The sequence below is a fragment of the Morone saxatilis genome, unplaced genomic scaffold (genome assembly GCF_004916995.1).
Source record: "Morone saxatilis isolate NCDOM2014 unplaced genomic scaffold, NCSU_SB_2.0 Contig15, whole genome shotgun sequence".
Taxonomy (NCBI): domain Eukaryota; kingdom Metazoa; phylum Chordata; class Actinopteri; family Moronidae; genus Morone; species Morone saxatilis.
The window spans coordinates 8,662,854-8,672,795 of record NW_023339707.1 but is presented as its reverse complement, the minus strand read 5'-3'; the positions used below and the strand labels follow the sequence as shown (position 1 = coordinate 8,672,795).

Sequence of the window (9,942 nt, the reverse complement as noted above, 5' to 3'; positions counted from 1 at the left end):
GGGGGGGGGGGGGGGGGGTTTGGGGGGGGGGGGGCGTGTTCGCAGGCAAAGTCTATGAATATGGCTAATCTCGGGCTAAAAGGAGCCTACAGTTACTCCAAACTGTCACGCGTGAGCACAGCCAATAGTACACGCTTACACAGTCAGGCACTCTGTGGTCGGGTTCAATATCAATACATATATTATATTAAGTTCCCTCTCCCTTTGACACAGATTCAGGAGTGAGAATAAAAAGGAAACAACCTGCATTAAAAAAAACCAAATGTGTACAATGTTGTTATCATTTCAAGCAAGATGAATTATAATCAATTTCAGCTACTTATTTCTCGTTTTTGGTTCATATTTACATATGACATATTACATATTGCCTTATATTCTTACTGTTGCCTACTTCCATCATCAAATACAACTACAATATATACTGTATACACTGTATATAACCTACACATATGTTCTCAGTTGGCTCCTTCCCACTAATGGACTTTTCTTGTAGTCGCACCATGTGGCAGTATGGATGTGAAACAGTAAGTGGTCATCTGCAATACCACCACTGATCTCCTCTAAACTGAATTCACATGTTTTTGGAGGAAAAATATATTTATAAAAAGAGGAGGGTAGGGCATTAAAATGTTGGCTTTTATGATGATCACTGTCTAAGTAAAGATTGAGTAAAGTGCACAGTCAGACTGTATACCTGGGTTGAATTTATGATAATAGCAGGTTTAAGTGGATCCAAGGATTATCAGAGGAGGGTCTAATGTGTGTTCTGGTGTTTCATTAATATGTGTTGAACAGCAAAGAATTGGCAAACATACAGAGCTGAGCGCGAGCGTGATATAGACAGTTCTCTCTTTAAAGAATAAAGCGTACCTGCCGTGCGAAGCTACAGCACTTAAGAGAGGAAGGAAGGATCACAAATGACAGTAATCTTACCTTAATGACATTTCCCACTGAGGCTGACCTGATTAATTGCACTACAAACCGGCTACACCTACATGCAGTTACATGACAGTCAGGTTAGAGGTGGATAGATGTATTACTCTCCAAGTGTTATTTTAACTTTGACACAGTTATAAAAGGTTACTTTTAGGAGGCTAACCTCTACTCTTATGATCTTGAGAAATCCAAAGCCAGGCTCAGATAAGAGTAATGTCCACGTTTGACCAGCAGGGGACCCAGAGAGGGCAATCAAAGGGGAGATAATAACACTCTCCTGGCCAGTCTAGTTAATCAAGATCTCCCTACTGAGGACAGACACTTTTGTTTCGTCACTTAAACCCAGAACGGCTCCCAGATCAAGTTCTGATGAAATAAACCCTTGCATCATGGGCCTGAAACCAACTGATTACCATTTAATGTTGACAGTTACAACCAGTATGGCTGAGTACAACAGCTAGCACACAGTGACATCTTGTGGTCAAACACAGAAACTGCACCGATCTACTGTACTTCTGAAAATGAATGGATAAAAAAAAAAAAAAAGAAACAATAGCATATCATGTAGTTAGATTTCTACAGGCCATTACAAAAAACTGTCAGCAAAAGGAGTAAGCTAAAAAATAATAAAAATCCCATTAACAGCTGATAGAAACACAGCAGATCCTCTCAGCAGCAAACAAAAAGACAACCCTATTTTCAAATCTTTAATATCACAAAATAGTCATAATAAACCAAATAATGCACAGTGACAACAATCTTAGAAAATTAATGTAATTTGCAAAGACTTTCCTAAAATCATATCTCTGGCCAATAAGATAAATTATTCCAAAAGTGTAAAATAACCTTAAAATTTTAAATATGTGACCGGCATTAAAAATATTCAATCATTCTTCCTGTGTATGTTTATTTAACCAACACATGCCAGAAATGTTGGCAAGATGACCTCTGAAATGAAAGATTAGAACATGGCAAAGCAATGTACAAATTATTTGATTTACTCTCTGGCTGCAGATGTGTTCTTTCATCATTAGAAATTTACATTTTGACAAAAGAAAAAAAAGGGAAAGAAAAACATGGTGAACAGCTGGTTCTGAAAGAATCTGAGTTCAACTTAAATATGCAAGACACAGAAACAAGACAGGCACACACTGCGAGTTAACGTCAAATACATTCAAACAGAGCCAAATGCAACGTCGTGGTATCACAATCAAGACGGGTATTTATGCAGAAATTCATATCACTCCTTGAGTTGTTTCCAATGGTTGATTACATACATTTTTTTTTTTCACACGTTCCACAAGTGACATGGAAATGCAATTCATGTTGTTTGCAAAAATTAAAAACAAAAACGTCCTCTTCCAACATCTATTTCCATCTGGAATGACTTGGTATATTGATTGCTTAGAGAACTGTAGAACAGACATCTGAACGCTGACATGTGAAAAAGGAGCCCGATCGTTAATGAACCGACTGCTGACGTCAAACATCACTGTACCTCACAACTGAAATCGTCATGCTTTTACATTATTTCAATGATCTTGTATATGGCTGAACATTTTGTGACAACAGGATAATGAGACCTGTGAGTGACCTGCTGTGTGTATTTAAAAATGCACACATGCCACATAATAAACCTTTCTTTAGTATTTGAAAGCTGATTTTCTGATGTACATAAGATTTGTCTTCTTTGTTCATGAACGGCACACGACAGCCACTCAAAGTTGCACATGAGGAAGAAACTGATGTGCTTCTTCCCGTTACCACTGCCGTCTGCAGGGTTTACCATTCTGTGCTGCAGTAGCCTTTTACTGCAAAATGACAGGAATGGAGGTAGTTTCTATTTTTCACCATTCATTTGGATTACTGGTATAACCTCCACTGGTTTGAAACATACTGAAACTAAAACTAATTATCAATGATCAGTCCCCCTGTTTTCTGAGCAATTTAATATTAAAAAGGAATGAATGTAAACAACAATCCAAGAATGAAGAATTTTTTGTGTTTTTATATTTTAATTATCGCTCAGCTGCAGAACCAGAACCTAGAGGTTCAGAGAAACTTAGCTCTACTGTACCATCCTAAAATACACCAAAATGCTGGCATCCCTAGAGGCATTGCGACTGTTATCTATTGCACGTTCCCCTCCCAGAACATAAAGTACTGCGAGCTCAGCTCAGTGGAGGAGAAATGAACAACACAGACGAGGAGAAGGACAAAGAGAGAGAGAAAGAGCAAGGATAAGATAAATGTGGAGAAAGGTAGCAAAGAAGTTGGTTTGTGCGTTCGTCTTTGTCTTTCTGAACATGTCACAGTCTCTAACATAACATTAAAAAAAGCAGTGGAGAGGAAGTGATTCTAAGTCTGAGCTCTGAGCTGCAAGTGCTTCTCCAAACAATAACTGAAGTTATTGATCTTCCTGGGACGAGGGTTGAAAACGTTTCTCAACAGTCCTGTCCCGACACTGACAAACACAAAATGCCACAAAGACTGTAACGGCTGTTCGGAGTCTCTGATGGTACCAAAAATATACAGACCTCAGCATTACTTTGAGGGGAAAGGTTTAATATGTAAAGAAAGAAAAATGAGTAGTCCTTTTTAAACACCACACAGTGGGACAGTTTGTCTGCACAACAGTCCTGAAGTCCCCAGCACAGCGGTCTTTCTCTTAATAAGCAGTTGGAGTGTCAGTGTAATCACAGTCCCCGTAGCCTCGCACTGCGAGATCTCCAAAGACGTGAGGTGAGTAAGAGAAGCAGCGTCTGTGATTCCCACAACGTTCAAGCTGCAAGATTCTCTGTCCCAAGGTCAAAAGAGAAAAGATCTGAGGTCACAGAAGCTCCACAGTGTGGTCCCATCCTCCAATGAATTAAACCAGCCACCGCTAAACTTTACCAGAACATGGCCGACAGTTTTATCATATTGATAAAGTAAAAATGAAAACTCAAGGCCACGCTGGGAATTTTTATATTCTGCCCCACAGTAGTTCTGGTTTTTATATAAGTCGACAAAAAGACGATCCACAATAACGCGGGGAGCCAGGACAGCATCAGTGTTCGGACGAGAACTCAGAAAGTTCAGGATCAGAGGGCTAAATGGTGTGGTGCATGCTAATAGTAACCCTCGGGACAGACTAGTTCTGTAGAGTTGTGGTGTACAGTGAAGTGTCATAAACCTGTTATCTGCACTTCTTTTAACTCCCAATAACTTCTGGATTCTTCACAGGTCACAAAGGGGTCGCAGCACGGAAAGTAACAGCGGTGGTTGAAGTAGACTATAGCTTCATGTTGCTAAAGTCCTTGGACAGACTCTGCAGGTAAGCGTCGTGAATGGCACCAAGGAAGTCTGGGTCGTTCTAGACAGGGAGGAAGTAAACAAGAGAGGAGTGAACAAACTACACCTGAGTGTGTGTGTGTGTGCAAACAGTTCACCTTTTCATTAGAAACAAACAAATTGTAAAACAGTTTAGACGTCTAAATGGTTTTTAAGGTTGAATTTCTCAAACTACAGATCACAGATTCACATTAAAACACTCATTTCTTTTCAGAATCAGTGTTCAGCAGGCAGGAGTTCAAATGAAAACTTTAGATTGCTAGTGATCTATTCAAATATAATTTAACAAATGAAATTCCTTTTACCTCGACCACCATTTCAAGGCAAACTAAGAACTAAAAGTCCCTTTTAAACATTCTTGTTTGCTTTTCCACCACATCTGAAGAACCATGAAGATCTGTGAAGGTTTTACAGTTAAAAAGATCAAGAAATGTCCACCCCTCATCCCAATTTATGATACTAACAGCATCCTGTTCACAGCTTGTAGGTGCCACTGGGTTTGTGTTTGACCAATTGTCAACTGTCAGTTCCAAAAGTTCCTAAACTATCAGAAAGTACTTTAACTGGCGTAGGGGCTGTGTTGCCACCAGGAACTATCACACAGGGACTGAATTTAAGCTATGTTTCCACCTAAAGTACTCAGAACTTTTAGAGCCAGGACCTACTATTTAAAGGAACTAAAAGGCTACTTCAGCTTGTTTCAGTCTGCGTTTCCACTGTGGCCGAAAGACCTGCAAGAATAAGGCAAATTAATCTGCTGATGTATGAAAAAGCAATGGCTGACCAACTGATGACGTTGGTCCGTCTGTCGTACGCTTTCTACTGTAGATCCATGGTGAGCACAACAAACGGCAGCAGATTTTTTAAAATGCGGGCTGAAATAAAATGCTACGAGTACTCGATCAGTCAGAGACGTTCAGCACTCCAAGTCTAAAATAATGTCCCTGGAACTTAATTTAGACCCTAGTACCTGCAGTGGAAACTTTCAAAAGGTTCCTAGCCTCTGGGGAAAGTTCCTGTGGTGAAAACATGGCTTTAGTCCCTGGTTCCTCTGATCAAAAGGTTTTTGGACCCCTGGGAAAGTTCCTGTGGTGCAGACAACCTAAAATTAAACCAAAACTACCTGCTTACTAGATTTTCTTTTAAGTTTTCTTTTTTTTTTCTTTTTTTTTGTTAAATTGGGCTGAACAGACTTTAACTTTACACTTGAGTCTGGGGAAAAGCCTAAACTTTTTCCACTCAGATGTGCCGAAAGTACTGCTTTTATGCATGTTATGGCCTAGCTGTACCTTAATAAGGTGTATCAGAGTCTCCTGTAGTTGTGTTTTGCTGCAGGGTGTCTGTGGAGACTCTATGGCTCCTACAGAGGTGGAGGGGGGCTCGGAGGGGGAAGGAGGGACCACGGATGCTGCTGCTGTTGTCTTATTGATTGACTGCTGGAAGGCGCTGGGGGAGAGAAGCACAGACATTTCTGGCCCTGGAACATTAAGGCCTGGACTCATGGGGACAGCCTGAGAATAGAAAAGGAAAGAGCACAAGAACAAACGACATGCTGGATTATAACCTAATCTGTTGTGGTATAATCGAATACATGAGAGCATGAGATAATGGTGAAACCAGCAAACAGACCGTCATACTCACAGACATTGGTTTGATCAAGTTTGGAGGTTGAGAGAAAACATCTATCTCTTTGCTGTGCTGGAGAAGGGGTTTCCCCATGGGCTCTTGGAAGCTGTGGGGTGGGAACAGCGTGCTTGGCAGGAAGTTGGGTGCGAGGATCGGTTTGTGGATGTCCGAACTCACGGATGACACTGACGGTTTGAGCGTGCCGAGTATCTCCTGTCCCAAATAGGCCGTAGCAGCTGCCGACGGTGCTGTAGGACCAGGGGGAGCAGCACGGGGCTCTGAGCCAGCAGGAGGCACCATGAGAGGGGAGACCGAGCACAGAGGTTGAGGGTCTGACCTGGAGACCACTGACTGGAAAACAGGGCTGGGGTGTAGCGTGTATGGAGCTGGGAGCAGGCCAGGGGCTTGATGTCGCTGGTTTGACCCAGGGTCTTGGGCTGTGAGATGGGGAGGGAGGAGAGGGTTTTGGTGGGCTGGAGTGGGAAAAGCCTGTTTCTGGAGGAAAACAGTGGAGGGGTCAGTGGACGCAGTAGTGGTGTTCTGTTTGGGCATGGTGGGTAGAGAGGGGTCCTTAGGGAGGGATGAGCCGAAGAGTTCCTCAACTGTGATCTGCTTCACCATTGTATGAGAACTCTGCGGGGTAAAAAGAACACATTTGTGAGCTGGGTGGAAACCAATCACAAAACAAAGCAGACAACACTCTCAAAATATAATCATATAGATAAATGGATAAATAATCAGACGCTGAATTACTTTGCATAAATGTTTGTATAAGGTATGTACCTTTTCAGGTTGTGGTGTGCTGTGCACGTGCTCTGTGGCGCTGATCACTGCTTTCATATTAAGCTCTGCAGACACATCTGTTTCACCTGTCTGAGCCTGCATCACACACAAACAGAAATTAAATGGTATTTTCAATAAAAAACAAACACAACCAAATACACAAAAAGCAGGGGTTAAGGTGCCAGAGTAGGCATTAATTCAGATTCACATCTAGATGCTTATATAGGCTCCCCCACACCTGAAAGAATCCTCCATTTAGGACCACTGTAATCTCAGCTCTGCATGTGTGTGACTCATAAATGTGTACCTGCTGAGTCAGACCTGTGAAAGTGTTTCCATCAGCGTATGGGCAGAACAAAATCAGAACAGAATTTATTCCTCAGACTCTGCGTTGGTGTTTGTACACAGTAAAAAGAAGCATTTGTAGCTCCTGTACAGTCAGTCCGATATAAGCTCCTGTTTTTGTACATATTATCTGCAATGAAAATGTAAAGTCTTGTACAGCTAAGAAGTAACAAATACTAATATTAAAATAATTTGCTCATCGAAGAACCTAAGAAAACATGTTGTGTTTGCCTCACCTTTTGATATTCCTCCTTGGCTTTGCTGAGCAGTTCCAGGATGTCGATGGGCCGTGGTTCTGCGACACCATTGGTCCTCCGCGGCTCTGCCCTCTCTGGTGACTCCCTCTGGGCATGGTCTGCTTCTTGTTTCACAATCCTGGGGGAGAGTTAAAGTGTTATTTAAATTCAAATGCTCCTTGTGAAGAAAGTAGAGCTGCCTTTAAACAAACACCTAAAGGATGAATCCTATCTCATCGAACACAGATACAGTATACACATGTCTGGATATTTACTTGACCATCAGCTGAGCGATGCGTTGACAGTCCCTCTTGTCATAGAACCAAATACTGTAGATACCCACTGCAAGAAAAAAACAAATATATATTACACCGTGTAGCAGAAGCAGCATCACACTGGACGTTTGTTCCTTGAAAACTAAACAAAACAGTAACAACTGACACCACATTCACCGTCACCCAAGGGAAACTGACGACTTGTTGCACTGAAAAATTTAAATAAAAAAAGCAAACTGTGTGTCAGCAGTTTTTTGCTGGAACAATAGCTAGCTGACTGAACGTTGCCTGTGTGTCATTTGTGTGCGTGTGTGATAAAACACAGGTGTATTCAAGGTCCCTCAAGAAGCTGAGGTAACCTAGCAACCGGAGTGTTTGCCTCCCTGCAGCATCTACTGCTACCGAGGGGAAATATGTAGAGGTGTAAACAGGTGTGTGAGAGAGTGTGTGTGTGTGGTCTCTCTTAACAACTTTGAGTACACACATGAGCCTCAGGCAGTGAGTTCACCAGTACTCAAAGAGGCTTGAAGTAAGACACAAATAACCATTCATTATCAACATCTCTCTGAAGAATCCAGCCTCCCTGTGTCGGACTGTTGGCTCTCCAAACTTCTTTTTCCACTCAGCCTTCATCGATGCTTCTTTGTTTTTTCCAGTTCACAGCAGAGGGGGGCATTTTACGACTATCTTGAAGATATTTCCTTCACTCTGTCTCTCTCAAGATTAGAAACCTGGACTCTATACCACAACGACTACAGCTTCACAGGAGCACAAACAAACACAGGCACTACAGAGCTGAGCGCTGCCTGAGCCAGTGAGTAACATTACTGAAGAGCACAAATGGACTGAAAAAAACAACAAGAGAACTACACAAGTAGTCAAAAACAGCTAATGGAATAAAAGCCAGGAGAAGACACAGTCAGAGAAAATTAACTCCAACCAGTCCTGCAAAGGGAACTGTCTTTGTGGAAACATCTCCAACACAACTGAGGAATACGGTCGACGAGCATTAGAACAATAGTACCCAGTTTTATCTGTCTGCAACTCAACCCACTCTGAGGAATTAAAATGCTAAAAACAGCACTTGGACTCAAGTGAAGCCACCAGAGAAGCTGCTCTGGATTCAGTACTAACAAGAAATTGCATCATGTCGTCCATACCAGCCAGGCTGATGGGCAAACCATGTCCCAAAGGAGAGCAGTCTACTTTGACGTTGACCCTGGCCATGTTATTTTTTCTCATAAGCAAACAACTGGGGAAACAGTCAAACTCCTTGTTCATTGCCGTGATGAAACTCCTGTTCAGACTTTTAATAGATTACCTCGGTGGCAACGCGGTCAGTTACTTTTTGAAGATCTGAGAAATTTCATCACTACTTTCTTTTAAGCTTACTTCCTGTTGAACCCTTTCCATAAAGCTAAAGGGGGGTTTACTGCAGTACTGGAACCTCTCTGGATAAAACACAACTTGTACAATAAAATATATATCAAGGAGTAGTCAGATTAGTAATCAAACACATTGGTCTTTTGGCTGCTGACCCAATGCAGAATAATATTGACTGTGGGAAAACCAAGCTGAAACTGTTGCTGTCTGCTAGGTCATGAGTGGAAAAAGCTCTTCAGAAGAAGTTTTCTTGCTAAATGAGACTCCAAGACGGCAAAATGACTTCAAGCAAAAGGGAAAAGAGATGTTCCAGAAAACCTTGGGGAGGTGTTTGTTCGGCATTTTCGGAGGTATCATTCTGTTCTGTTTCATTTAATGCTTGTGTGATAGTGAATGTGAGCTGAACCTGTACTGCTGTCTGCTTGCTAAGTATGCACAGTATATACATTTATTTGATTTAATCTTTGGTGATACAGCAATCATTTAATGACCGTTGAGTCTCTATGTTTGGCTCATGGCTCTTGCTGCCTTTAACCTCTCAAAAAAACAGTCTAAAAATATTGGATCGCAGACAGTGAATAATAATCTCATCTCTAATCTATCTCAATCTAATTTCAGTCCACAGGGAAGTAGAAGTATGTCTGCACTGTGTATGGTGTCTACTGCTTTAGAGCTGCTATTCTACAAAATACTCACAGTTGCCGTTCCTATAGAGCAGGAATGGATCCTGCAGCTGGAACTCCAGGTCTTTGTTAATTGGCTCCACCAGGTTCTCTGCGCTCAGTCGGTTCATGATGGTGAAGCCATGGCGAGGCGAGGCCGACCTTAGATGAAGATAAACACTTTAGAGTAACGCTCTCACAGTGCAACACATAACCACCACCTCTCTGACCACGCATCTTGTGTTTACTTTGACTACAGTGATAAAGGAGGACTACAACTGACTGATATTTTCATTACGGATCAATCAATGTATTAGTTCCATAAGTAGCTGAGGCATTATTTTTAACATTTTAAACACTGAC

General features: G+C 41.7%; 1 protein-coding gene across 1 annotated transcript in view; it reads right to left on the bottom strand.

Moving 5' to 3' along the window:
• Positions 1-1,328: 1,328 nt before the first annotated feature.
• dcp1a (decapping mRNA 1A) overlaps positions 1,329-9,942 on the bottom strand; it is a 9,545-nt gene continuing 931 nt past the window's right edge. The window contains exons 3-9 of the mRNA XM_035657170.1: positions 9,614-9,741; positions 7,535-7,601; positions 7,260-7,398; positions 6,679-6,774; positions 5,911-6,528; positions 5,559-5,780; positions 1,329-4,291 (exon numbers count right to left, since the gene is read on the bottom strand). Coding sequence (XP_035513063.1) covers positions 4,211-4,291; positions 5,559-5,780; positions 5,911-6,528; positions 6,679-6,774; positions 7,260-7,398; positions 7,535-7,601; positions 9,614-9,741 — 1,351 coding nt within the window. The 3' untranslated portion in view covers positions 1,329-4,210. The remainder of the gene's footprint in view (positions 4,292-5,558; positions 5,781-5,910; positions 6,529-6,678; positions 6,775-7,259; positions 7,399-7,534; positions 7,602-9,613; positions 9,742-9,942) is intronic.